General features: G+C 57.6%; 1 protein-coding gene across 2 annotated transcripts in view; it reads left to right on the top strand.

Moving 5' to 3' along the window:
- The window catches only part of CARS2 (cysteinyl-tRNA synthetase 2, mitochondrial), a 36433-nt gene extending 10308 nt beyond the window's left edge, over positions 1-26125 (top strand). For both annotated transcript variants that reach the window (XM_081214432.1, XM_081214431.1), the window contains exons 4-15: positions 5920-5991; positions 6090-6195; positions 9565-9648; positions 11936-12065; positions 15623-15756; positions 18049-18116; positions 20474-20540; positions 21298-21436; positions 22873-22996; positions 23497-23595; positions 25695-25901; positions 25980-26125. In XM_081214432.1, the coding sequence (XP_081070558.1) occupies positions 5920-5991; positions 6090-6195; positions 9565-9648; positions 11936-12065; positions 15623-15756; positions 18049-18116; positions 20474-20540; positions 21298-21436; positions 22873-22996; positions 23497-23595; positions 25695-25901; positions 25980-26120 (1371 nt within the window). In that variant the 3' untranslated portion in view covers positions 26121-26125. The remainder of the gene's footprint in view (positions 1-5919; positions 5992-6089; positions 6196-9564; positions 9649-11935; positions 12066-15622; positions 15757-18048; positions 18117-20473; positions 20541-21297; positions 21437-22872; positions 22997-23496; positions 23596-25694; positions 25902-25979) is intronic.
- The last annotated feature ends 1369 nt before the right edge of the window (positions 26126-27494 follow it).

Raw genomic sequence — 27494 nt, 5'->3', positions numbered from 1 at the left:
ACTCCCACCTGCATCCCTCCTGGGCAGTGGGGGAGAGGGGCTGGAGGTTGAGCTGATCGCCGATGGCCAGGGATTTAATCAGCCTTCCCAAGGATGGAGCCTCCATAAGACCCCCCGACGACGGGGCTCTGGAGCTTCCCGGTTGCTGGACGTGGAGGTGCTGGGAGGTGGTGCCCGCCGGCCCTCCGAGGGCATGCACGCCCCCCCTCCCCAACCTCGTCCCGCGTGTCTTGTCCATGGGGCGGCTGCTGAGTTGTGTCCTTTATATAAACTGGTAATGGGAAGTGGAGTGCTCTCCTGAGTTCTGTGACTCATTTCATCAAACCCCCAAATTTCTAGTTGGTGGACAAAAGTGCTGGTGGCCTGGGGACCCCACTGCTGCAGGTGTCTGAAGTGGGGCAGTCCTGTGGGACTGAGCCCTTAACTTGCGGGGTCTATGCTGACCCCGGGAGCTGGTGTCAGAATAGAATTGACGGGGCTTCCCTGGTGGCGCGGTGGTTAAGAATCCGCCTGCCAATGCAGGGCACAGGGGTTCAAGCCCTGGTCCAGGAAGATCCCACATGCCACGGAGCAGCTAAGCCCGTGTGCCACAACTACTGAGTCTGCGCTCTAGAGCCCGTGAGCCACAACTACTGAAGCCCACGTGCCACAACTACTGAAGCCCGTGCGCCAGAGCCTGTGCTCCGCAACAAGAGAAGCCACTGTGATGAGAAGCCCGCGCACCGCAACGAAGAGTAGCCTCCGCTCCCCGCAACTAGAGAAAGCCTGTGCGCAGCAAAAAAGACCCAATGCAGCCAAAAATCAATAACAATAAAATAAATAAATTTATTAAAAAAAACAAATAGGATTGACTTCCAGCTGGAGTCAGAGGGTCGGAGAAGTGGTTGGCATTGGAAAAGAGACACCACGTTTGGTACCAGAAAGGAGCCACTGCAGGGCTGGAGGTGAAGATCAGGCGGTGCCAGCGCTGGCGGTTCCTCATCCCATCCCTGGTTCTCTCTGACGGTTTAGTTCGAGCCCTGGCCTGATTCTGTCTCTGCCTGGTCTCCAAATCCCCCGCCTGTGTCCGGTGTCCCTGCGGTCAGGTGTCCACCCTGGTCCACCACCGGAGCCTAGAGGCGAGGTCACGAGGAGCTGCCCCGTCGTGGGGACCTGTGAGGGAGGGGGAGACGGGGGCGGGAAGGGGGCGGGCGGCTTGGGGCCGCAGGGGCGGGGCCTCTGCCCCCGACTGCCAGGGCCCGTGCGCTGCTGTCGCTGTCCCTCTGCCCTGGCGCCGGAGCCGTTTGCCCAGGGCCGTCTGACTTCAGTTTGTGCTCAGCCACTTGCTGGGGTGGTTTTGAGCAAACACGATGCAGGAAGGAGTGTCCTGTCGTCCACGGTGAGGACAGACCAAGGGGAAGGCGGGGGGCAGGCATGCGACGTCCCTCTGGAATCTGCTGGGATGCAGGCGGGAGCGAACAGGGTCCGGGACGCGTGGTGGGAAGGTCCGTCCCGCGGCGCGGAGCAGGGTGGACGCTGGAGCCCCGCCTCGCTGGCCGGGGGTAGGACGGAAAGGACAGAAGCCTGTGACCTGGCGTGGCAGCTGGGCGAGTAGCCCGCAGGAAGCCCGCGGCAGGGCCGGCGTCTGGAAGTGCAGGCTGCTCAGGAAGGAAGGCGCCCCGGTCGGCGTTTCACCTGTCCTCACGCCCAGCTGGGACGAGAGGCCGCGCAGCCGTGTCCCCGCTCTGGGCGCTTTGGGGTTGGCTGTGAGTCTTCGGCGTCGGAGGTGGAGCTGCCCAGCCGTGGCGGGGGCTTGGCGGGGTGGGCGCCGGAGGGGAAAGACGGGGTGCGCGGGGTGGGGGGTTAGGGGAGTGTCAGCCGCGGGGTGAAGGCCGGGAGCCTGGGGAGGGAGGGGCTGGGCGTCCGCAAGCGCAGGAGGAGTGGGGCTTCAGAGGGGCCCCGCGGGAGGCGTCGCTTGCTACTTTATAAAGGACTGGCATGACTTAGGACGTGAGAGTCGGTAGGATTGGTTAAAGATCCTCAGCGTAGAGAGTGTTTTAATTTTTGACACCTGAGCGTTCCAGTACTTATTACAGAGCAGGATGCTAACCTGGCATCAAAGGGTCTCTTCTGTCCTCAAAATAGAGTCTTACTTCAAGATGATAAACCATTCATCTGAAACACAGAGTTACGAAGATACCTGTTTGTTTCTTGGGATCCAGCAGAGAGGCTGTTCTTGTGACTGAAGGCAACGTCTTTGACGGTGGCCTCACCCTTCATGTCATCGCTCCAGCACTTGCTCTTAAAATATTTTAACTTATAATATTTCACTTTTCTGAATCACTTCCTTGACTTTAATTTTTGGCACAGTTTTATAGTTCATCAGGGATAAAAACCGCAGGAGGATTTCTGGGGTAAGGATGAAAAGAAACGAGGTATATTCGCATGGTCGCATTTTGTGTTAAGAAAAACGATGACAGGGCTTCCCTGGTGGCGCAGTGGTTGAGAGTCCGCCTGCCGATGCAGGGGACACGGGTTCGTGCCCCGGTCCGGGAAGATCCCACATGCCGCGGAGCGGCTGGGCCCGTGAGCCATGGCTGCTGAGCCTGCGCGTCCGGAGCCTGTGCTCCGCAACGGGAGAGGCCACAACAGTGAGAGGCCCGCGTACCGCAAAAAACAAAACAAAACAAAACAAAACAAAAAAAAAACGATGATAAATGTCTCAGCGACTCCAGCCGAGTTACCCTCTCTGTGCTTTGGAACCCTGGCCCGCGGGCCCTTCCCTCCGGGAGGAAGGCTGGACGCGCAGCTGAGGGCGAGGGCTCGACCGGCCGCGGGGTCCCCTGCCCGGGAGAGCTCAGCTGAGGTGAGCCGCCCGGGGTCTGAGATAACAGGGACCAGGACCCGGTGTCAGCAGCGCCTCCTGTAGGTTGTTCTGTGGAGAGAGCAGCGCGAGCCCCTTGTGGGTGGGTCCAGCTGCCTAGAGCGAAAATGTTAGTTCTGGAATATGATTCCCTCTCCCCCAGGCCAGCAACGGCTCGTGCCCACTTCCAGTTCACTGTCACCTGTGAGCGCTCGCAGCCGTCCTCACCACATGTGGAGCAGGACGTGCCTGTTTGCGCAGAGGTGTCCCCGACGCGCCGTGTGTCCGTATTATCGGAGCTGGACACGCTGATCCTAGAGCTCCCACGAAAGGGCAGGAAGCAAGAGTAGCCAGGACGAGGGAGGGAGGAGCCCTACAAGATGCTAAAAGTTAAAAACCTATATAGAAAGTGGTTGTTGTGTTTGTTTTTAATATAGTCTTTCCCCTTTTTTAGCACAGCTTTACTGAGGTGGAACAGACCTGGGGGAAGCTGCATGTAGTGCACACAGCGTGTGCAGCCCGATAAACGCCCCACACCTGTGACCATCACCGGTGTCGAGATGGTGACCGTCACCACCCTTCCCCCCAGAAACCCCGTCCTCCAGCCTCCCTGCGCCCTACCCCGAAGCACCCCCGTCCACATTCTGCGTCTCTGGAGGCTGTAGAGATTAAACATTAATTTACAGTTGCACGAAGAGACAGACGATGGAACACACTAGAAAGTCCAGAAATAGACACAGTAAATCATGGAAATTTATTTTATGATAAAGATGGCATTTCAGATCATTGGGGAACAGATGAATTACTCAGTAAAAAGTGTTGACAGTTGGGTAACCATCTGGAGAAGAAAATAAACCAAAGTTGGATATATGCCTCACAACCAAATCTGAAGCAGATCGGATTTCACATAAGAGAAGTGGAACCACAAATTACTGGAATAAACCTTGGGACACTTTTTATAGCCTCGTGTTGGGGAAGGCTTTCCTAAGTTTGTTTCCAAACCCAGAAAAGATGGAGAAATGTAAAAGATTGCTAAATATAAAAATGAAATTTTCTACCTGCCATAAAATAGCCATAAGGTTGAAAGACTGTGAAAAAAGTGGAAATTCACACTGGGGATAAGAGGGTGATTTCTTTAAAAAATACTTCCTACATATCAATAAGAAAAGACCTAAAAGATCTACAACTCTGTAGAAAAAAGGTTACTTTCAGATGGTTTAGTGCAGATGGTCCCTAGCCACGTGAGATGTTCAAGCTCCCTCAAAATATGAGAAATGCAGCTTAAAGATGCAACGAGATCGTGCTTTTCAGTATCGCGTGGACGCGGTCTAGCCGTCCGCCCCCCAGCACTGTGCCCGAGCCTGCCGGGTCACGTTCAAGCTCCTCCGGAGGCGCTGCCAGCAGCCTGCCAAGGGTGCGCGTGTGTCCTCGGCCAGGGCGTCACGTGCGGGTCTGTAGCTTAGGCTGCGCACTCGCGTGGGTGTCACAGCCGGAGACGGCGAGAATGCGGACCGGGTGGTGCGAGGTTCACGCCCGGCTGGGAGACGGACGCGGACGCAGGCCTGCGTGGGAAGGTGGTGCTCGGCGCACCGCGTGCCGGGGTCCCGGATACCGTGGGGCGTCGGCCGAGGAGACCAGGCGCAGGCACGTGTGGGGCTCTTGAGAGGAGGTACACGCATGCAGCTGACCACGCTGTGCTCCGGGGATGACTCTGACGGCGTTTGCCTTGTGGGAGGGGGGCCGGGCTTGGGCACATTGACCTTGCTCGCGTTCTCCGAGAGAGAATTGCCGCGCAGGAGACTGAAACCAGGTAAATACTGATCAGATAGATGCTGATCTTTGGGTCCCACATTGCGTTTTATTTGAAACTTATGAAACGGCACAATGACACCGAGTCTTTAGGCGCTATTGTTCGGTTGGCCTTTTGTCCTCTGGAGAGATGTGCGGTAGCAGATGGCTTGTTTAGGAGGTCTGCGCTGCCACAAGGCCACGCTCAGGAGAAGGCCCAGTGGGTCTGGGTGCCCTGTCTGCGCGGGAGTGATGTGAACAAGGGTCCTTTGTCCTCAGAGCTGTCTCACCCGCGTGCACGGGAATCCCCGGAGCCGTCCACGGGGTGACTCAGTGGGGCTCTCCACCTTGCAAAGAAAGCGGAGGCAGAGAGGTCTGTTGTCTTGCCCCAGACCACGCAGCGAAAAAGACACGTTGTGCACCAGGTTTATTTCTTCAGTAAACGTTCCTGGCCTCGGTTTCCAGGACGATTCCCTTTTCGGGCCCTGGGCTGGGACGAAGGTGGCCTCAGGGTGACGGGGCTCGGGGTGGCCTTCCACTTGAGGAAGTTTCCTTGTCCTCCGGTGTGGGAGTGTCTTCCCCCTGACGCAGTTTCACGGGGTGGGGTGAGGGGAGCGGACGCAGGTGCCCGCGGAGTTGAGAGCTCACGGTCGCGGACCCACGTAGGCTTTCAGGACGTCAGGGTAGTGCCCTGTGCTGGGAGTGTTCCGCTGCTGAAAAGCAAGAAGCGCTCTAGGAAGGACTGTCGTGTGTGCCGGGCCCCCCTCCCCACCGAATCCAGAGCCCCTGCGTTCAGAACTCAGCGTCCTTCTCTGGGGGTCCTGCTTGCCCCCAGACGTCCAGCCCTGGCCCCTCCAGACTGAACGCCCGTCACAGTCCCCATTGACCGGGGCTGTTTCTGAGACATTTCCTCACACATGTACTTGTGACTTGTTTTCTCTTGCCCCCTGAGAGAGAAAGGGATAAAAGTCGGGAACTCAAGTGGTTGTGTGTCGGACGGGGTGGCCTGGCCTTGCCCTGGTCCTAGAAGAGCAGGGGCTACTTTGTAGGTCTTTGGGTTTTGTTTTGAATTATATCACGGAAATCATGGCACTGTTTATTCCCTTTTCTCTGACCAGAAAACAGGTCAGTAAACCTTTTTGACCAGCTAAGGGGCTAGGATGATCAAATGCCCCTTTGTGAGCAGGACCGCGTGGAGGCCGTGCCGTGCGGCCCGGGAGGGGTGGCCGTGCCTCTGGGGTTCCGTCGTGAGCCCCCCAGACTCGCATGCTCTCTTCATCTTCTTACAGATGAACGTGTCGCCCGCTTCCCTGGCCAATCTTTATGAAGAAGACTTTAAACAAGACATGGCAGCCTTGAAGGTAGGTGGGTGATGAGTAGCTTGGACGGTGGAGTCAGTGGGGCCGCCCCCCTCCGCGTGGAGCTGGGGAAACCGCGTCTCTCCTCTGCTTTCTTACAGGTTCTCCCACCCACCGTGTACCTGAGGGTAACTGAAAACATTCCTCAGATAATTGCTTTTATCGAGAGAATAATTGCTAACGGGCACGCTTACTCCACCCCGAAAGGTAGCGGTTATGTTACTAACCTGCTCGCTGGGTGAGACCCCGTGGGATTCTGACGGGCGGGCTGCATGTTTGGGTGGCTCGGATGGGCTGAACGTCTTACTGTCTTTCTTGGTAGGATTCTTACAGCAAAAATGTGAGATTTTCTATGTTTGTGTCTCTTTGTGAAACTGCTGAATCAGTTCTCTTTCAAAATACCTCGCACCGTCAGAGGCGAGATGAGCATCGTAGAGTCCATCTCGACGAGGCAGACGTGGCCGGGTGCTAACGGCCCCGGGGTCCGGGTGGGAGTACAGTCTTCACTGGAACCTTTTTTCAACTTGGTTTATAACTTTTCATAACACAGCGGGGGACAGTGGCGGTCGCTCTGAAGACCCACTCCCTTGTTAAGGGCTCTCCTCCCTCTCTGCGTAGGGGAGGGTTGTTTTCGCTGGGCCAATGGCAGAAACGGCACATCTCCCGACACTGCCACTCGCATCTGTGAATAAAGGGCCTCGTCCTACGTAACCCCAGCGTCATCACCAGCCCCAGGCGCTGGACCGAGCCCTCCCACATCCCGTGGCCTCTGCACGGGACTGTGTCCCCTCTTCCATCTAAGACACACCCACAGTGTTCCCTCCACGAAGCTGAAGACACTGGCTGGGTCCCTTGTACAGAACACCCCGTCTTCGGGTGCTTTGCCTGATCCTCTTGGAGACAAAACCTGAATATAGCAAATACGTGAAGGAAAAACCGCAAGTCCTCATGTGCACAGGCTGCACGCGGTTCCAGGCAGGGTCCCCGCGCCTCTCAAGCTCTCGGGCAGGACCACGAAGGAAAGGTACTCCCTGTCCGGTCATCCCCTTAAACCGCATCTAGGGTCACACTTCTTTATTTGTCTTTTACTTGCTATGAGCATGGCAGCACCTGCAGAGCCCCAACCCGGGCTGGGCACTCTGGGCATTATTCACAGGGTCAGAGGCTTTTCTGGTCCAAGAACCGACAAGTTGTGCAAATAAGGCAGCATGGGATGGGCTGCCCAGTGGGACGCTGCAGATGTCAGAGCTGAGGAAGTTCACCATCAGCCCCGGGGGTGGAGGAAGCTTGCTGGGAGGGAGGAGGCTTTGGCCAGGGCTTTGGGGATGGGCAGGATTTGGAAGGCACGGCTGGGGAGAAGCTGGTGCAGCTGCAGAAAGGCAGGATCCCAGAGGCAGCAAAACGCCAGGGTGCAGCCTTGTCCTGGGGCCCCAGACAAGAGCAGCAGCTCCTAAACCACAAAGCACCCCAAGACGGGCATTCTGTACGACAGGGGACCCGGTCAGTGTCTTTAGCTGTGGAGGGAACACAGTGGGTGTGTCTTAGAAGAGGGGACACAGCCCCGTGCAGAGACCACGGGATGCGGGAGGGCTCGGTGCAGCGCCTGGGGCCGGTGATGACGCTGGGGTTGCGTAGGGTGAGGCTCTTTATGCACAGTTGCACGTCTGCTCCAGAAGATACAGGAGGCGTCTCCCCGCGGTCCTGGAACCAGAGGGGGAGGAGTGACCAGACCTGAGACCTGTGTCCTGAGGCACCAGGGTTTCACCCAGGCGCGGCACAGGATAAATGCTGCGTGTCGTCCTGTTTTGTTTTGGTTTTTTTATTTATTTATTTTTATTTTTGGCCGCGTTGGGTCTTCGTTGCAGTGCATGGGCTTCTCATCGCGGTGGCTTCTCTTGTTGCAGAGCACGGGCTCTAGGTGCACGGGCTTCAGTAGTTGTGGCTCACGGGCTCAGTAGTTGTGGCACACGGGTTCAGTAGTTGTGGCCTGAGGGCTGTAGAGCGCAGGCTCAGTAGTTGTGGTGCATGGGCTTAGTTGCTCCGCGGCATGTGAGATCTTCCTGGACCAGGGCTCGAACCCGTGTTCCCTGCGTTGGCAGGCGGACTCTTAACCACTGCGCCACCAGGGAAGCCCTGGTTGTACATTTTTAATAATGGTGACACAAACATAATTCATGTAAAATAAATGTATTAATTTGAACTCCAGTAATTTGGACTTTGTGGCAGTTCCACAAAAGCTTGACTCTAATTTGAGCTTTGAACTATTTGTGAAGAAAAAATTTGTTCAGCAAATGGGTGAAGTAAGCCCAGGTTCGGGAAAACATATCCTCTATCAAGGGAGCAGTTTCTCCCTCTGTCAAAGCATTTTCAAAGTGCTGTCCGCATTCTGACTTAGTAGAAAGCAGTTCCACAGTATTTGTTTCGCTGCTGTACCCCGGCGCGTAGGTCGGGCTCAGTAATAAACTGCGTGTGGAGGAGGGACCCCGTGGGGGACTGGCAGAGCCCAGTCACCGGGGGCCGTTTCCCCACTGTTCTGCCGATTGCCCCCCTGCGGCGCTGGCGCCTGCCCTGTCCCCGCCAGCTGGGCTGGAGAGTGACCGGGGACATGGGTCTCTGACAGTCAAAGCTCCCTGGATCTTGTGTTTGTTTTGGCCGCTCCGTGAGGCAGGCGGGATCTTAGTTCCCCGACCAGGGATCGAACCTGGGCCCCCTGCAGTGCAAGCGCAGAGTCTTAACCACTGGACCGCCAGGGAAGTCCCATAAAAGCTTCCTGGATCTTAAAGCAACCTGTCTTCAAGGCCACTGTCCTTAAGAAGGATAGTGCAGATACAGATTAGTAACTGTGTCAGTACAAAGAATGTGAAGATTAAAAACCAGAAGTTTGCAAAGGTTAAAAATCGCACCCGACCTTGGGCCCTTGCGCTGATCGCGGTGCGCAGGTGGCCGGTCAGGAGTGCGACCCAGTGGCCGTGGCGTCGGCCTTCCTGAGCGCCGGCTCCTTCGGGGCAGGACTCTCCCCGCCAGGGCTGCGGCCCGGCCCCCGCCCTCCCTGCTCCACCTCTTCCTGAGTGGGGGCGAGCCGGGCTCCCGGGCTCTGCAGGGTCCCCGTGGGAGGGTCGCCTGGCACCCCCAGCACGTGTGCACCTCGGTGAAAGGACCCCACGGCGGGGGGGATGCTTTCGTGTGAGGTGCCTGTTCTGAGTGGCAGGCTGGTCTTAGGGTATCCGGGTTAAAAACGGCTTGCTTTATTGATGGGTCTGTAACCCAGGGTCCAGAGCTGAAGGCAGGCCAGTGATACTTCCCTTTTTTCTTGTTAAAAAGAACTGGCTCAACATTTTACAGAGAACTTACATTTGTGTTTTCCCTTCCACAACCGGATGTTCGTGATGTGTGCAAACATATGTTTTTACAATACAGTGTTGTTGTTAATTCTGGTTTAAACATACGGTGAAAGGTGCCACCTGAAGGCTGATGCCGTATCCTGGGTTCAGGTTCTGATTGTCATTAGCTGTGGGGCGTGTGTAGATGCGGGTGCTGACGACAGAAACGAGCTTCACGGTCACCTTTATGCAACAGGCAATGTCTACTTCGACCTGCAGTCAAGAGGAGACAGATACGGCAAGCTGGTCGGCGTGGCCCCTGCCCCTGTGGGAGAGACAGGTGGGTCCAGCCTCTCCCTCCCGTGGGGTTCTGGGGACAAAGCCCAGACCCTCCCCTGCTCTCTCAGACGTGATGTTGCCGGACATTGATCACGCCCGAGTTTTCAATTTAGTTGGGTTTTTTTGGAACAGAGAGACCACGCGGAGTAGGAAGTTCCCGCAGCACGTGACACGCGGCCTGCACGTGCACATGCCGTCTGTGGTGTCACGTCTTAACGCTCGTGTCCAACTGGCTGCTGTCACGTGTTAAATCCCTGTAGGTATTTCATCGTACATAAATTCCCACGTAAACTTCCCCGTGTAGTTAAGTTCCCATACGTATTTTTTTTTTTTTTTTTTTTTTTCGCGGTACGCGGGCCTCTCACTGTTGTGGCCTCTCCCGTTGCGGAGCACAGGCTCCGGATGCGCAGGCCCAGCGGCCATGGCTCACGGGCCCAGCCGCTCCGCGGCATATGGGATCCTCCCAGACCGGGGCACGAACCCGTATCCCCTGCATCGGCAGGCGGACTCTCAACCACTGCGCCACCAGGGAGGCCCCCCATACGTATTTTAGCGTGTATGACGTTCCCGCTGTATTTGAATCTATTCTGTACCCTCTTCTGCAAAGTCATTTTTGTGGAGAAGAAATAATAAGTATATAGAACTACATGAAAAGTAATTGGGAGATTGGGATTGATGTAAACATAATTTTAAAGAATACTATTGAGGTTTAACAAAACCAAACAAAAAATGAGCAAAAACCCAGAAGACAAGTTGTCTGAGTCGTCTCTGTTTTTAGGCGTAATCCTCCTGCCCTATGAACCGTGTCGTTTCAGTCTAATTACAACAGGTGTGTTGAGTTGACTCCCCAGAACAGTTCTTACTTGTGCTCAGTCGCTGTTGTCCTGCTCCTGTCCTGGACCATCCACGTCTGCGAGGTGTGGCCCCGGCCTTAGGGAAGCTGAGGAGGAACTTCTGATACCTACACATTCTAGCATCAGCAACACTTTAAAAAAAAACTGACTTTACTTTTTCGAGCAGTTTTAGGTTCACAGCAGAATTGCGTGGCAGGTCCAGAGAGTTCCGTACGCCCGCTGCCCCGCTGTACACGGCCCCTTCGTATCAGCATCCCCACCAGAGGGGGACGTGTTAGAACTGGTGGACCTGCACTGACACGCCAGCCTCACCCCGAGTCCATAGTCTACATCAGGGTTACTCTCGGTGTCTCTCTGGGTTTAGACGGATGCGTAATGCCAGGTATCCGTCATTACAGTACCACGCAGAGAGTTTCTCAGCCCTGAAGATCCTCCGTGCTCTGCCTGTTCATCCCCTCCTGCCCCAGCCTCTGTCAACCACTGATCTCTTTACTGTCCCCATTGTTTTGCCTTTTCCAGAATGTCATAGAGTGGGAATCATACAGTCTAGCCTTTTCAGACTGGCTTCTTTCACTTAGTAATACGCATGTAAGATTCCTCCTTTTTTTTTGTTTTTTTTAAAGATTTTTTTTTTTGATGTGGACCACTTTTAAAGTCTTTAATGAATTTCTTACAATATTGCTTCTGTTTTATGTTTTGGTTTTTTGGCTGCGAGGCAGGTGGGATCTTAGCTCCCCAACCAGGGATCGAACCTGCACCCCCTGCACTGGAAGGCGAAGTCTTAACCACTGGACCGCCAGGGAAGTCCCCCTCCATGTTTTCTCATGGCTCGAAAGCTCACTTCTTATCAGCATTGAATAACACTCCATTGTCTGGATGGACCACAGTTTGTTTATCTATCACCCACTGCAGGGCATCTTGGTGGCCTCCCAGTTCTGGAACATAAAGAGCGCCGCGTACCGGCTTGTCCTGTGACCCTGAGCCCTCCTCTTCTGAGTTTTCTTGCTTTCTGAATGTGATTGATACAATACTCCGGTATTTTCCTTTTTGCTCTGTGTGATTATCATCTGTCTTTGAAAACAGTTACTCTGAAACTCAGCCACTGACAGAGACGGAATGAGGGAGAACGAGAGCCCGTGTGGAGCAGGCCCCTCAGAGCAGCTTCACTGCACGTACTTGAAACCCCGCACGCAGTGCTCACATTACTGAAACGGGCCGCACCGCTGGGGGACCGCGTGCTTCTGTCACGTTCTAGATAAAAGTATCTGGTAGCTGTCTAGCTTTCACGTGGCAAAGAGAAAAACACACGCATGAGAAATGTGAGGTTACTCCTCAGAGGAACGGAATCGGGGACGTGCGTCCTGCCTGTGTGGCGGTGACTGTGTTGGTTCGTTGTGGATCCCCTCCCGCTGATTAACCGTCTGTCACTGGCAGGTCACTCTGACAAGCGGCATGCCAGCGACTTTGCACTGTGGAAGGCAGCGAAGCCCCAGGAGCCGTCCTGGGCCTCGCCCTGGGGAGACGGGAGGCCTGGCTGGCATATCGAGTGTTCCACCATCGCCAGGTAAGGTTTTCCCGGAGTCGTCTGCGCTGTGATGTGCACGCTCGGCCAGCAGAGGGTGCAGGTGGGGCGGGCTTGGTCCTAATGCCGGCATCGCAGGCGGTTTGGAAAGGAAGCTTAGCACCCGGGTGGGACCGGCCGTGGGAAGGGAATGAGCAAAGCCAGAGCACGTTTATCTCCCCAGCATCAGCGCTTGTTCTCTTTCGTAGAAGAGCCCGCTTTGCAGTTAGTTCTTGATTGCCCGTCACACACAGGCCAGCTCCGGGGGTGCCTGCATCTCTTCCGCGGTAGGTTCAGGAAGGCGGCCGGGGACCTGGGCGAGGGGCTCCTCGGCCCCAGAGCTGGTCCTGGACCAGGCGCCTCGAGCGTGACCCCCCAGCGTCCCCTTCCGTCTGCCCTTTCTGCTGGCTCAGTCTTGGGCGGCACCATGCCCAGGACGTTTCTGTCTTGGGAACCCCTGTAAACACAGCGCTTCTCTGGTCCCCATTCTCCTCCAGGGACCCTCTTAAAATTTTGTCTCTTCTCTCACTGTCCACGCATCCCTGCTGTTGTCCGACGGGCGTCCCCACCCACTCTGGTCTCTGGAGGTCACGGTGACCATCAGCCCGGTCTGTGACGGGCCACTGACACCCCTGCTCGCTCCCTGGCTTCTGTGGAACAACGTTCTTCTGGTTTTGGCGTCTCTGCTGGGGCCTCATCCACCTTCTTTTTGTGGACCTGCCCTGTGGACCGTCCCTCCGGCATCTGTGCTCCCTTGGCTCTGCCCGTGTGTGTGTGTGTGTGCAGGTGTGTGTGCGTGTGTGCTCGCGGGTACTGAAGGCCGCATCCCGGCTGGGCTCTCCACTTGCGGCCTGTCCCGGGGGTTCCCACCATGGTTCCCTGAGCCCTGCACGTTAACTCATGGATTTTGATACATTTGATGTGTTGCAGATATTTATTATAATCAGTTTTTTTAAATTAATTAATTTATTTTTGGCTGCATTGGGCCTTTCTTGCTGCATGTGGGCTTTCTCTAGTTGCAGCGAGCGGGGGCTACTCAATGCGGTGGCTTCTCTTGTTGCGGAGCACAGGGTCTAGACGTGCGGGCTCAGTAGTTGTGGCTCACGGGCTTAGTTGCTCCGCGGCATGTGGGATCCTCCTGACCAGGGCTCGAACCCGTGTCCCCTGCATTGGCAGGAGGACTCTTAACCACTGCGCCACCAGGGAAGCCCCTGTAATCAGGTTTTAAAATTAGAAACAAAGTATGATTAAGGTGAACATTTCAAGCTACTAGCCACATCCCAGATTTTAAGACCAGCAAACCCAGTCGTCCTCCTCCCGGCTGCTGTATGTGGCAGCTTTCTGGCTGGGCATGAACGCCATCTAAGAGCAGGCTGCCCTGGGCCTCGACCTCACGCTGGTTTCGTCTCTGGTGAAGGCTCAGCTCACCCTACGGGGGGAAGCCTCACCCTCCGCCACCTGCCTGTGCCAGCACGTTTATCGCAGCGAAGACCTAGAAGGGGTCCTACCTCCCCCGCCCCTCGCCGCGTGCTCCTCCCCTGCTGCCCTCGCCCGTGGTGGTGTCTGTATGCCTTACCGGGAAGCACATCTGAAACTCCTGAGATGTCACATCCTGTTGTTAGTATGAAACAGGGTCCAACTTTTCGTTAAAAAACAATCAACTAGGGACTTCCCTGGTGGCACAGTGGTTGAGAGTCCGCCTGCCGATGCAGGGGACACGGGTTCGTGCCCCGGTCTGGGAAGATGCCACAGGCCACGGAGCGGCTGGGCCCGTGAGCCATGGCCGCTGAGCCTGCGCGTCCGGAGCCTGTGCTCCACAACGGGAGAGGCCACAGCAGTGAGAGGCCCGCGTACGGCAAAAAAACCAAAAAACCCCCAAAAGACCCCCCAGTCAACTAGGGACTTCCCTAGTGGTCCAGTGGGTAAGACTTTGCGCTCCCAATGCAGGGGGCACGGGTTCCATCCCTGGTTGGGGAGCTAGATCCCGCATGCATGCCGCAACTAAGAAGTCGGCATGCCACAACGAAGAGTTCATGTGCTGCGACTAAGAGTTCACATGTCACAACTAAGAGTCAGAATGCTGTAACTGAGAAGTCGGTACGCCGCAACGAAGACCCCGCATGCTGCAACTAAGATCCAGCATAACCAAAGTAAATAAATAAATATTAAAAACAAACAGACATGTCCAGCTCTCAGCCCTACTGTAAACACTTAAAAGTATTTACAAATACTAGTTGATTTAACAGTGGTGTGGGATATACGTTGTGTTGTAAAAAGATCTTTATCTTTTAGATTCAAATAATTTCTGTAAAGCAGGAAACATTTAGTAAACTTCAAATGTAAAGTTACCATTATATGTTTTATTTTTGTTGAAATCTAAATAATGAAAATGGACTTCTGTTCCTTTTCAGCTTTCTCTTTACAATAGGTGTGACGTACAGACAAGACTAGAGACTAATATAACGAACACTGCAGACCCTCAGTTTAGCTGTGAAGTCTTAACTTCGTCATATTTGCTTCAGATCTTTGTAAAAACGGGTCACTCGTTACAGACCCAAGTGTGGCCCCTCCCCAGCCCTGGTCCCTCCCATCTCACGCTCGCCCTCATAGTGTTTGAATTTCGAGGACTCTTATTAGAGATTCTCTAGAAACCACTACCAAGGATGTACGGTCCTGGACGACCTGCTCGCCCACTCAGCTCAGGTGTGACCAGTGCATGCGTGGTTTTTCCAGAGCTGGGCCAGTGGGAGGAGAGTCAGCCTTCAGCAGGAAGGACCTCAGTGAGGCTGTGGCATCTTTGAAAACATCTATTTTTAACTATTTTTAGAAAAACTCACTGGTGTCTGCACCCCCGGGGGGCCGACGGCCTCCAGAGCTCCACAGCCGCCCCGCCTTGCGGCCACTTTCCGTTGTGCGAGCTTTTGCATTTTTCATTGATCTCTGCATTTTTTACGTCCTCTGAAGCAGCTGCTGGTCAGCCTGGACCACTGGTGCTGGTACCGGTTGTTTTGCAGGTGCTCTGGTGAGAGAGCTGCACACACTGAGTGTCCCTGGCAGGCCTGAGAGGTGCAGCATGCAGTTCTGTGGACTGAGGTTTTTCGGGACCGAGCGGCCTTATAGCTGAAATGCCGCCAGCTGAAATGTGTCACTTTGAATTCTGTTACTTTGTTATTCATGTATGGCTGCTGAATGGCTCATTTTGCAAAAGCCAAATTAAAAATCTCTTGATTTTATAGTTCTTATAGTTCTTATAGAACTGCCACTAAGGTCTGCCTACTGAAAGTAAGAAAAAGTAATTTTGAAGTTTTTAAAAACCACATATTGTATCCAGAGCAAAGAAAATGAAGTCTCTTTCCCAGGAGGAAAAGCTACGAATTAGAGATTTTATGAAGTAAAAACAAATGTCAGGTTCCGTTTGCATCAGCTGAATTATCATGCATTTGGAATTGGGCTCCATTCGGTGTGTGCGTGGCCCAGGGCTGGAAGGAGAAAATGCGGGATGTGGTTTGGAGACTGTCATTGGATTGAGTTAACTCCCTGCTCTGCCCTTTGTCTTGCAGTTTGGTGTTTGGAAGTCGGCTGGACATCCACTCGGGTGGCATAGATTTAGCGTTTCCTCACCACGAGAACGAAATCGCACAGTGCGAGGTCTTTCACCAGTGCCAGCAGTGGGGGAATTATTTCCTACATTCTGGTGAGCGATGACTTCAGATTAATTTGTTCCATTTCAATTCTCTCGACTCTGTCCGTGAAATAGCTACATTTGGAAACACCTGAATCAGCTAATAGGTCAAGAAACAGAGTTGTCCCTTAAATTGTCTTTGACTTGTTGTTGGTTGGACGTGAACTTCCTTGGACTGGAATACTGAATATGCCTTTTGGAACTGAAATGCGAGCTGAGAGAGTTCGGAAAATGTTATGCAGTGCTGGTCTGTAGAAGTCTGTTTGAAGGAAACTATGGAGAGGGAAGTTCAAATAGTATGATGTCGTGATGATTAGGAATACGCCATTCTTGAGCTGTGACACTGTCACCGTCAATAGCTGTCATTCTTTGAAAGCACTGCCTTCCGTTTCACTGTTCAAAACACCTCATGATTCACACCAGCCGTCTGCTCGCAGAAGTGGATACGAAGTTGTGAGACCAGCGGTGTCTTGAGCGAAGCAATTTTGGAATTTCCTGTGATGCATGGGGAGATTCACGTGTCCAAGATTGTCACAAAGGTCGTGGAGCCACCGTGAGCTGGTTTTGTTACCTTTCTGGAGTGGGCAGTGAAGGTATTTGAGGGGAAGAAAGAGAATAAGGCTTTGGTAGTGATGGGGTTGGGAGATGCAAACGGTCAACATCTAAAGCTCAGGAAACCAACAAGAACCAATTCTTTAAGTCCTCAGATTAAGGAAACCAGGTTTTGCCAGCGAGGTGGTATTAAACGCAGACACACTCCAGTTTTGTAATATGCAGTAGCTGCTTCAAGTCTGCGGCGAGGGTCCACGTGGGTGACAGCGACCAGCGGGGCAGCCTTCCGCGCAGGCCCGCCCTGCAGCGCCTCTGCCACCCCGTGTGCCCCGCCCGGAGCCCGGGGGCCGGCCTCGCGGCTCTCTGTGTGACCCCGCATCTCGGTGCTGCCCTGAGGTCGTCTGAAAGGGACGGGCTGGATCGCCGTTCCCAGCGCGCAGGCCGAGGTCCGGTTTCCACCTCGTGTCCCTGCTCGGAGCCCGACAGGAGCCGGAACCCGCCTCCTTGGTTCCGGACCAGGAGCCCGATGGCCCCGGCTCCGTTCCTCCGGCGCTTCGGCAGGGACCCCTGGACCCGTTTCCGGTCGGGGCTCACTCCTTCTCAGACACCGCGTGGAGCCAGGTCTCCCCCTTCAGCGGGAGGGCTTGTGAGAGCAGAGTGCTCCGAGCCCGTCAGGGGAGGGAATCACAGGCCCCAGGGGTGGAGGTGTTCCCGTGCCCGGTCGCAGGCTCGGGGACAGGTGATCCCGTGTTAGCCATCGGGACGCGAGGGCTGGTCCCCACAGGCCCTTCATCGGTGGCACTCATGAGGAGTTGGGGTTTGCCGTCAGCACCGGCGCCCCTCGGTGACTGCGTCTGCCATCAGACGGGACCCGTGGCAGTGCCAGTGCTCACGGGGCTCTGTGTCCGCACACGGCAGGTCCTGCTGCTTTGGATGCAGCGTGGGGAAGGGTTTTGCTGTTAAGACCCACGATCTGTTAGGACGTTGGAATCTTCTTTGTCCCACTTACACCCAGTCCTGGAGGAACAGCTGTGTCTCCTGACACCCTGGAGAATCGATGCCTTTTCCTGAAGTAAATGGATGGAAGTAGAGTTAGCGTCAGATGTTTTGTTTTCCACATGTTGTCAGTTTTTTAAAACTTCACTTGTACTTGGTGTACATGGCAGGCTGCATAGGTTGACATATTCAAGGTTATGTAGCTTTTTGGAAGCCACATTGTAACCAGTTCTTGGAAAAGTTGGCTTGAAAAAAGGTGGTGCTTGAAGTTGTGTCAGAAAAAGTGGAAGAATCTTCTGTTGGGAAATCACAGCTCCCTTGGAAGTGAACCTCGTACAGATGTGGTCCAGGAGGAGGTCCAGGTCCCCCCCGTCTTTCACACACGGGGGTGAAACGGTGCTGAGGCTGGGCTATGTCTGAAAACGAGCTACAGAAACGCTCGCAGTGTTGCTTGGAGACCCACACGCTTTGTGGAAGCAGAGATGTGTCCTCTCCTCGGGTGCTGAGTCAGGTCTCCTGTGGTGGTGAGTCACAGGAGAGGGAGGGGCCGTCCCTGCAGTGTGATGCCCTGGCCCGGGGTGGATGTGGGCCCCCCTTGCTGGGCTGAGCGCAGGGCTGATCTGGGGGGCCTGTGTGGGCATCCACGCAGGGCTGTCTGACGGGTCAGGGCTCCCGGAGTCCAGGCGCCTTTGGAGACGCGCCCTCCTTCACCCTCCCTCTGGGGGTACAGAATAAGTGACTTTGCTTTTGTTTCAGGGCATTTGCACGTGAAGGGCAAAGAAGAGAAGATGTCCAAATCGCTGAAGAACTACATCACGATTAAGGTAACACACTTGTCGTGTTTCTGTGTGCCCACCAGTTTGCCGACGTGTCACGGAGGCTGATGTGCATCCGGAGACCCCCATCTCCGGTTCCCTGTGTCCCTGGGGCCCCGACGGGCTTCTCCTGCTTCTGGGTTGAACGGCTGTCTCTTGTCTAAAAGCGCGAGGCGGTGTTTCCTGTCCTGTCGCCTCCTGTGTCGGCTCCTGGGGGCCTCGGCCTCTTCCCGCTCCCTGTTCCAGGACTCTGATTTTATTGATTTGGGCCCTTTCTCTCTCTCTCTCTCTCTTTTCTTTTTTTTTTTTTTTTGATGAGTCCAGCTAAAGGTTTATTGATTTTATCTTTTCAAAGAACCAGCTCTTAGATTCATTGATCTCTCGTATTTTTTTTCAGTCTTTATTTCATTTATTTTTGTTCTTACCTTTATGATTTCTTTCCTTCTATTAACTTTGGGTTTTGTTTGTTCTTCTTCTAGTGCCTTAAGGTGTAAAGTTAGGTTGTTTATTTGAGATTTTTCTTAAGTTTTTCTGAGGTTTTTCTTATATTACTAAATACTTCCCTTTTAGGACTGCTTTTGCTGCATCCCACATATATATGAGGTTATTTTAGTGCATGATCTCAGTTTGAACACATGCTAACAAGCTTGCATTTGTACCCACCTCCCATGTTTAATGTTTTTTACATCATGTTTTACATCTTTTTGTTTTGTGTATCACTTAACTACTTATTGTGGATATAGATGATTTATAGTATTTTTGTCTTTTAACCTTCCTACTAGCTTTATAAGTGGTTACTCTATCTTTACTGAATGTTTGCCTTTACCAATGAGATTTTTCCTTTCGTAATATTCATATTTCTAGTTGTGGACTTTTCTTTTCCTCTTAGAGAAATCCCTTTAACATGTCGTGTAATGCTGGCTTAGGGGTTCTGTTGCTTGTCTGAGCAGAAAGTCACGAGTGCAGGAAAGGTACCGACTCGGAAAGAGAAGCACGTGGGGCTGGGGGCGGCGTGTCATGTGTCTGTCAGCAGTCAGGGCCCTGGCGCTGCGGGGAGGGCTTGCTGACGGTGGCCACGCTGTGGAGACGCACAGCTTTGCTTCTACCTAAACAGCTCCACAGCTGTACATACCAAGCGTCTGGCAGCGATTTATAAAAAGCTAAACAGACAACAATTTACAAAAACAAATCCTCACCTAAGGCAAGCGTGTCCACTGGGAACAGGCCTCCTGCTACATTGTCAGAGACAGGAGAGTACTTGTAACAAGTTATGAAGCAGTTGAGTCCATGCTTTGGTGGGGAAGGAAACCTAAAGAAATAATTCAAAAAGGAGAGGGAAAAGTCAGAGGGTGGCTAAAGGCCCTCCAAGTACCCGGCGTTCACTCTCTGTCCCTGGTGTAACCCCACGCCAGCTGAGCTGTGTGTTTACTGGGGTCCCACCGAGCACAGCCGGTTATCACGAGACCCTGGCAGGTCAGGGAAGCGCCGTCAGAGTGGCTGGAGTGCCGGCCGACGGGACACAGGAGGACTTGCAGAGAAGGCACAGGATGTGGGGCTTGGGTGTCTGGCGTTTGGTTCACCAAGCCTCGTCTTTCTGTCACCATTCTAGACACACTGCAGTTATGACACACCCGCATCTTAGCATTCTGTAAGTGATGCTCCGTATGCGACAGCGCTAGTTATTTATCTGCCTGTGCTGTTCGTGGTGTAGTAACTACATCACAGTGCAGGGGCTCGGTCTCCATGCTGCTGCTTGCAGATTTAAAGGGGAAGTGACGGGTGAGTACACGAGGGCACGTGACTGCGCAAATGCGAGAATTAACACGCACACTGTGCGCTGTCCACCAGACGGGGTGTCAAGTTAGTTGGCTAGTTTGGGCAATTAAGGGGATGAAGAAATACTCCTTTTTCACACTCTGGGAAGGAGCACCGGGGGACGGACGCAGACGTTGAAATACCAGCTCTCTTACTGATGAAGGTTGGGTTGGACGGGCCTCTTCACCTTTTTCCCTGTCGATCCTGCTGTTGGCCTGGCGAATCTGTGGCCACTTCCTTAGAACTTAATGTTTTTAAACACACAGAATGCGATCTGTAGGAGTTTGACAGGTGTTCATATCGAGGTACAGGAACCCATGCCCTCCCTCACCTGAGTGGACGCTCTAACAGAATCCAGCCGTGGGTCTGAGCCCCGCGGGCCATGTCAGATGAGTGACGGCACAGGCTGCGTGGGGGTGACACGGCCGCAGGCTCGTGGGGCGGACACCCCGCGGCTGCCCGGGGGGCGGTCCAGGTGTCCACACCGGTGGTCGGAGGAGCGCTGCGCGTGCCTGGGGGTTAGTGGCTCCCGTCTCTCCTGCCCCCTGCAGGACTTCCTCAGCACGGCCTCCCCAGACGTCTTCCGCCTCTTCTGCCTGCGGAGCAGCTACAGGTCAGGTGAGCTGGCAGGGAGGCCTGGGTGCTTCTCACGTGTGGCCTCGGGGAGCCTCTGGGGACCCCGAAATCTGGGTGGGGTGCGCCCCGTCCTGTTGGGGTGTTGCCCTCGTGCCCTGAGGTTGGGTTCTGAATGGAAGCCCGAGGATGCTCCAGGGAGCACGGTCCCAGCGCTCGGCCAGGGGATCCCGGAGCCTGTCCCGAGGCCGCGGCTTTGCAGTGGGACTCGGGTGCCCAGTGCTCCGCGGGGCCCAGAGAGCCTGAGGCCGCGGCACCTGCCCCCCGGGTTCATGAGCCGTCCTGGCACAGGGCCTGAGCCAGGAGCCCTCAGCACGGCACTGCCCTTTCCCCGGGCCAGAGGGCGCGTCCCCTTCCAGCCCCGAAGGCGAGTCTGGGGACCCCGGCACTCTCTGCTGGCTGGACCCCTGTCCAGAGACCTGGGGCCGCCCGGGCATGGCGAGTGTCCCTAATCTGTCCCCACACACTCGCAGGCGGGGTGATGGCCGGGTCTCCCTGCCCCTCCGGGAATACGGAGCCCGAGTCCTCATGGCACCGGTCGGCTGGCCTCCCCAGAGGCGCTTCAGGCACCCGGTGGGGCCCCCGCTTTCCAGAGCCGTCTGTCTGTACATCTGTCAGCGGGAATGAGCCCTCGGCCATGCACGTGGGGAGGGGTGTCCACGTTTCCTGCCCGGGGTCAGGACAGAGCCTGGCGGTCTGCGGGTGCTCGCGGCTCCCAGGTGACCGGGGTCCCTCCCCGCAGCTGTGGACTACAGCGACGGCGCCATGCTCGAGGCCAGGCGTCTGCTCCATGCCGTGGCCGCCTTCGTGGAGGACGCTCGGGCCTACATGAGGGGGCAGCTGGCGGGCGGCCCCGTCCAGGAGGACGTGCTGTGGGAGAGGTGGGTGCTGCTTGGGGCCACCCAAGGGAGCGCTGTGGACACGGGGGCGGGGCTGGTGGGAGCCCCGGGCCTGCCAGGGTAGGGGCAGGGACCCTGCCTTCGGGGAGGCCTGGACGGCCCACGGTTGCGTGGGAGCATCAGGAACCTCGTGGATGGCGTGGTCGACGGGAAGTGGGGCAGGTGGGCGAACGAGCGAGCTGTTGAAGGAAGCAGGGGGGACCCGGGTCATGGTGACAGGGGTTGACGGGCGCGTCCGGAAGCCCAGCGTGTGCCCTCCGCCCCCCCTGGGGGTCGTGACCACAGGACGGCCATGCCTGCAGAGGTGGGAGCGCAGCAAGGGGCCCCGGGAAGTGAAGTGAGGGGTGGCGCGGGCGGGAGGACGGAGCCCACCCCGGACGTGGAGACGGTGTTTCCAGTTCTGTTGCTCAGTAAATGGCTCGACGTGGTCATGTGTTTTACTGCATCCAAAAAAAGGCGAGGAAGGTTTGAGATTGGCTTCAGAGACGGTGAGAAACTGGGAAGATGGACAGAGCCTCGGGGGATACCAGAGGGAGATGAGGAGGGCAGGGTCATCGGGGGTCGCCGGAGGCTGATGGTGGGCTGGGTCTGTGTGCCCGGCCACCCAGGGAGCCCCTGGAGGAGTAGGGGGCCCGGGGCTCCTTCGGGCCGGCCGGCCGGGACGAGGGCATCCACAGGAGAGAGGCAGGAGCTGCCTGCTGGTCACAGCAGTGGCGCCCAGGACGAAGCCCAAGCCCTGGGGCCGGGCAACCGGGCCTTGTGGGGCTCAGTCACTCGGCCACCCTCCCGACGGCGGGTGCCAGGGAAGGACCGGCAGTGCCGCTCACCGGCAGGCGTGCAGGGGAGAGTCCGCGCCTCAGTCAGGAGAGGTCAGGTTCCGCCGGGTGACAGCGCTGGGTCGCAGGAGCCCAGGCAGCAAAGGTCTGTCTTTCCCTGTGGTCACTCGGGCCCAGGCTCGGGGGCTTTGCCCAACCCTTCCCTGTGCCTGGGGAGCAGGGCACCCGGAGGAGGTGGGGAAAGTCTGGGACGGGCAGCGGGGAACCAATACGGTGGCAGAGTCTCGGAGGGGCCGGTGACTGACCGGCAGGCGTGCAGGACAGCGTGTGCGCGAGGGGTGACCCGGAGGGGACCTGACGGTGCTGCTGGGGACGGGTAAGGGGGCAGGCGAGGAGGAGGTGACGGTGACCTCAGTTTCCTTGCCAGGGGCTGAGGGGCTCGAGCGTCACGGCAGCCGGCTCTTGAGGGGGTCTGACAGCAGAAGGAAGGAGCTGGAAGGGCTGCCCCGGGGGCGGGAGCCGAGCGGGGAGCCCGAGGGTGGATCCCCTGGGGGGCGTCCGTCCTGGGGGCCTGGCCAGTGCTGCGGCTCCTGCCATCCAGCCAGGTCCCTGGAGCGGCCCCGTCTGCTCACCTCCCCAAAGGCTGCACCGCACCAAGGGGGCCGTGCAGGCGGCGCTGGCGGACGACTTCAACACGCCGGGGGCAGTGGATGCCGTCACGGACCTGGCTCACCACGGGAACAGACAGCTGAAGGCGGCCACCGAGGTAACTCCTGGGACGTGGCGACAGTTCTGAGGACAGAGCAGATGCCACCTCGCCAGCCCCTGCGGCCACCCAGCTCCCAGAGCCGGTGGCCTCCAGGCCACCCCTGTGTGTGGCCCTGTCCTGAGCCGGGGTCAGTAGAGCTGGGGGCCGTGGGGAGGCCTGGCACGTGGACACAGGAGCTCAGGGGAGTCCGAGTTTGTCACACAGATGTGAGACGGGAAGGAAGCCGGGCGGGGACCCCGACTGCCCCCCAGCCCTGCCTGACCCTGGGCCCTGGTGCCAGGCTCCTCTCAGACGCCCGGGACCCTGGGATGCCCCGAAGGCCACTTGCTGCCGCCACCGCCCGGGGGCTCAGTGCCAGCACAGGTGCTCAGAGCACAGGCCCAGCCGCGGGCGGGAGCGCTGGCTTCGCAGGGCTGCGTCCACGCCCGCCGGGGGCTCATCAGCCCGGGGTTGGTGGTCTTGCCTTTCAAGAACCTTCTCTGGGTGACTTGTCGCAGGCGGCCGGTGGTCCCAGGAGCCCTGCCGTGTTCGGTGCCATCGTGTCCTACGTGGAGCAGTTCTTTGAGACGGTGGGGATTTCTCTGGCTGAGCGACAGGTACGCCTTTCTCTCTTCAGTCCTTGATCCTGGGACTTAATCTACACGCTAACACGGTAACAGCCGCAGAAACGCGGATTTTAACGGTAATTAAAGGCCAGACTTACCACGTGCTTAAGATGTGTTACGTTCCTTAAAAGGGGAACACACGCAGAGCTGGGATTTACTAACCGAAACCAGGCTCTGAGCAGCACGAGCGTGCACCTCAGCTGCACAGTGAGTGGCGAGCCACGGATTCTGTGTGCACTTGTGTCCGGGAAAGAACCTCAAAGTGTACACGCAGTCAGGCTGCAGGGAACACGCTTCTCCGGCGCCGTCTGAGCCGCCGGCCGGGCCCCAGCCATCCGGGATCCTCGGGCCTGGCCCCCCCGGCCGCCCACGTCCCCGTCACACGCTCCTCAGCAGAAGCCCAGTCCAGGCCCGTGGGCCGTTCGGCCGCCGGGTCTCCGGTCCCGTGTGTGGAACGTCCCTTGGCCTTCCGTGGCCTTCCCGCCCTGACACCCCGGCCCCTCAGGGAGTCAGCACACGTGACGCCATCCTCTAGGCCATGATCCCCGTCTGTCCCGGGCCCAGGATGTGCACCGTGACCACGCTGCAGAGACCCTTCCTGGCGCCAGTGTGGACTCGGGTCCTCCTCCGGCTAGCGGCTGGGGGTGCGGAGCGTGGAGCTGGCCGCGGTGCCACACACGGCCCCATCCCGTTGGCACATCCTCGCTTCCTGCACTGACGTTCCCAGCCCATCCGGTACCTTGTGTCGCAGGCAGGAGTCGGCCTTTCTCCCGGGAGCCTGGCTGCTCTCGGCGGGGAGGGTCTGGGCACCGGGTGCTTGCTGCGCTTGGCCACAGCTGCTCTGGCCCGAGGCGGGCAGAGCCAGCCCCCGGGATCCTGGGTCCCCTCTCCGTATCGACTGTTACCCCGACACCTCGACTCTGGCTCCCCGCAGTCCCGGGCCCCCTCCCTCCCCTCGGGGCTCCCACCTCCCAGCAGCTCTCCCCCGCCGCCCTCCCCACGTATACCCGTCTCCCCACGGCCGCCGCCTCTCCCCTCACCCCCCGCAGGCTGTCCTCTGCACAGAAGCGCCCTTGCCTGACGCCCCAGGCCAGGGTCCCTCCTCCCCCAGGGGTCCTGCTTCGCTGTGCCTCACCTAACAAACAGCCTTAGGACTGTTGTTCAGGACCGGAAAGGAACGGGCCATAGCTGCCACTTGCTAAAAAAGTGTGAACAGGCTGTTAACAGGGGAGCCTGGACTGCACACGGGGGGACGCCACGCCGGATCTCCCTGCGGGCCCTGCTGGGCCACCTCCTGCCGTGAGGCCTGGCACAGCCCACTGCCGGGCCGGGGACCTGCTAGCTGAGGCCTGGCGCCGGCTGCCCTGGCCATGAGCGGGGACGTCTCCTAGGACTGTTAGGCTGTGAGCTTCTCTGGCCTCAACACTAAGACTCGCGTATCTTTGCGATGATTTGTTTGGTTTATCGAGAGACACTGATTTCCTAGTGGACTGCGGCCCTCCCCGGGCGGTCCAGGGCCTGTTGGCGGCTCACACTAGGCTGAGGGGGCCAGGTCTCTGCTGGGTCACCAGAAGCCCACCTCCTCCCCGAGCTGGGGCGCCCCCGGAGCCCGCTGGGGGCTCACGCCTCTGTAACGAGCTGTCTTCTCCTGTGGGAGCAGTGGCTGGGGATCCCGTGAGGTTGAAGGAATTGGACCGCCGGCCCCTCCTCCGGGGGGCGGGGGGCGGGGGGAGGACGCCTGGCAACTTGGCAGGGCTCCGGGCCCACGCCAGCCCTGGAGCTCCCCCGGCCGGCACCCACACTGCTGGTCCCCGGCCCCGGGGGAGAGCCCCGTGCGCGCGCCCACCTGGGCGCAGGACGTCCAGGGCCTTGAACGGCGGCTGGAGCAAGTTTGGTTTCCTTGGTCGACGAGGCCCAGGCCTGCCGGCCCTGCCCAATGACCCTCCGATACTGCCCGTCTGCAGTGGCAGCCCCCGCTCACCGGCCTGGGCGACGGGACCTTCGGTCGAGGCGCGGGGAGGGGAGATGGAGCTGCGGCCCCTGCCCCTCCCCGGCCCGGGACCCCGTCCACTCACCCGGCGCCCGGGCAGTGTGTTTCAGGGGCCGGCGGCGCGGCCGCCCTGCACAGCGTGGTCGAGGAGCTGGTCCGCTTCCGGCGGAAGGTCCGGCAGTTCGCTCTGGCCGCCGGGGAGGCCCCTGGGGAGGCGCGGCGGCAGCGGCTCCTGGAGAGGCGGCCCCTGCTGGAGGCGTGCGACGCGCTGCGCAGGGACCTGGCGGCCCACGGCATCGGCATCAAGGTGAGCGCGGCCCCGCCCCCGGCTCTGCCCCCGCCCCCCGTCCCCGCGCCCTCTCACCCGGCCCGTCTCCCTCCCCAGGACAGGGGCGGCGTGTCCACGTGGGAGCTGCTGGACCCGAGGACAGGAGACCCCAAACCAGGGGGAGCTGAGGACACGGGACGCGGAGGCCACGGCTCCCGGCGCGGTTCTGCGCTGCCCCGAGTCACGATAAAAGCTTGATGTGAGTTTGCTGTGGCCGCTCGGCTAACCTTACACCCAGCTGGCACCGCCCCGCGGGTGCCGGTAGATGCGCTGGAGAATGGGTTTCCACGGCCACAGGCGCAGAAGTTCAGGAAAGTCGCATCAGCCCGCACGGTGGTCTCGACTGGCCCCTGAGCCCGGGGCCCGACATCGTGGGGCGGCCCTGAAACCGTGAGATCAGGACGTCAGTCCTACACGGGGTCCCGGAAGACGTCATGGGAGGGCAGGCGGGACCCCTTCCCCGGGGTCACCGGGTCTCCAGCAGGAGAAGCGGCCTGTACCCCACGTGCTGGGCGGTGCTGGACTGGGCGTGGGCATACGGTGTTACATTTATTTTCCTGGTTATAAAGTGACGTTAACCACAGAAAGCGCCAACAGAGGAAACCCCCGCAAGCGTCCAGCCCGTTGCCTCTGATAGGCTTTGTTTCACCTCTATTCTGTCTGACCTCTTATCTTATTAAACAGCTGGTTCTTGGGGTACCATCCTCTTCTGCCTCTGAGCAGACACCACAGGGCCAGGGCTGTGCTTGAGTCTGGGTGACACGGGTGAGGGCACAGGTGTGACAGGCGGGCACGAGGCGGGCGACCTGGGACGGAGCTTGCCGGCGGCCTCGCGTTCCATCTTCCTGTCACAGGCGGGGAGCTACACAGCTGTTCAGCCAGCCAGCGGGAAGCGGGGTGACCCTCTCGCCGCTTCCCCCAGCTCTCAGCCAGGCCACCCCGCGTCCACCGCTGTGGGGCTGGCACCGACTGATCCTGCGGGCGCGGCCCCGGGCAGCAGGTCAGCACCCGTCAGGCGCCGCGCGGACGGCCTGGCTGTCCCGGCAGCCGCCTTAACTTTGTCACTGACCTTCCTGACCCTGAAAGGCAGGGGGTTCCTGTTATACAGATGAGGAAGCCTGTTCAGAAGCTGACCTGCTACAAGGGGCCCAACCCGTGAGCAGTGGAGTCAGGAGCCCAGAGGGCGGGCGGGCCCCTGACACGGGACAGGCAAGCGGGGCCGCTCAGTACTCGGGGCAGCTGTCCGGCCGGAGCCCGACCCGGCCACCAGATGTGCTTCGGAGCTGGTCTCCTGGCAGTGTCCTCAGCTGGAGCTAGAGAGTGCCCGGGTTTGCAAAGGACAACGGGCCCTTAACTGCTTTCTCAAGCAAAGGGACTCAGGGCAGAAACACAACAGTTCCCGTGTCAGCTACGTGCAGGCTTAGTACTTCATTTTAACGGTACTGGTAGGCAGTGGTGAAAACCATACCATTAGACAGACGGGCTTACGTGTTCTTATCTCCCTAATATCTGAGACTGTCCTCACTCAGGAGTAAGTTGAAAGGTGGATTCTGGCTGTTTAAGAAAAAAATA

Source organism: Mesoplodon bidens (genome assembly GCF_964165515.1).
Source record: "Mesoplodon bidens genome assembly, chromosome: 17".
In the NCBI taxonomy this organism is placed as follows: domain Eukaryota; kingdom Metazoa; phylum Chordata; class Mammalia; order Artiodactyla; family Ziphiidae; genus Mesoplodon; species Mesoplodon bidens.
The sequence above is the reverse complement of the archived record's forward strand: the minus strand, read 5'-3'. Positions and strand labels throughout refer to the sequence as shown.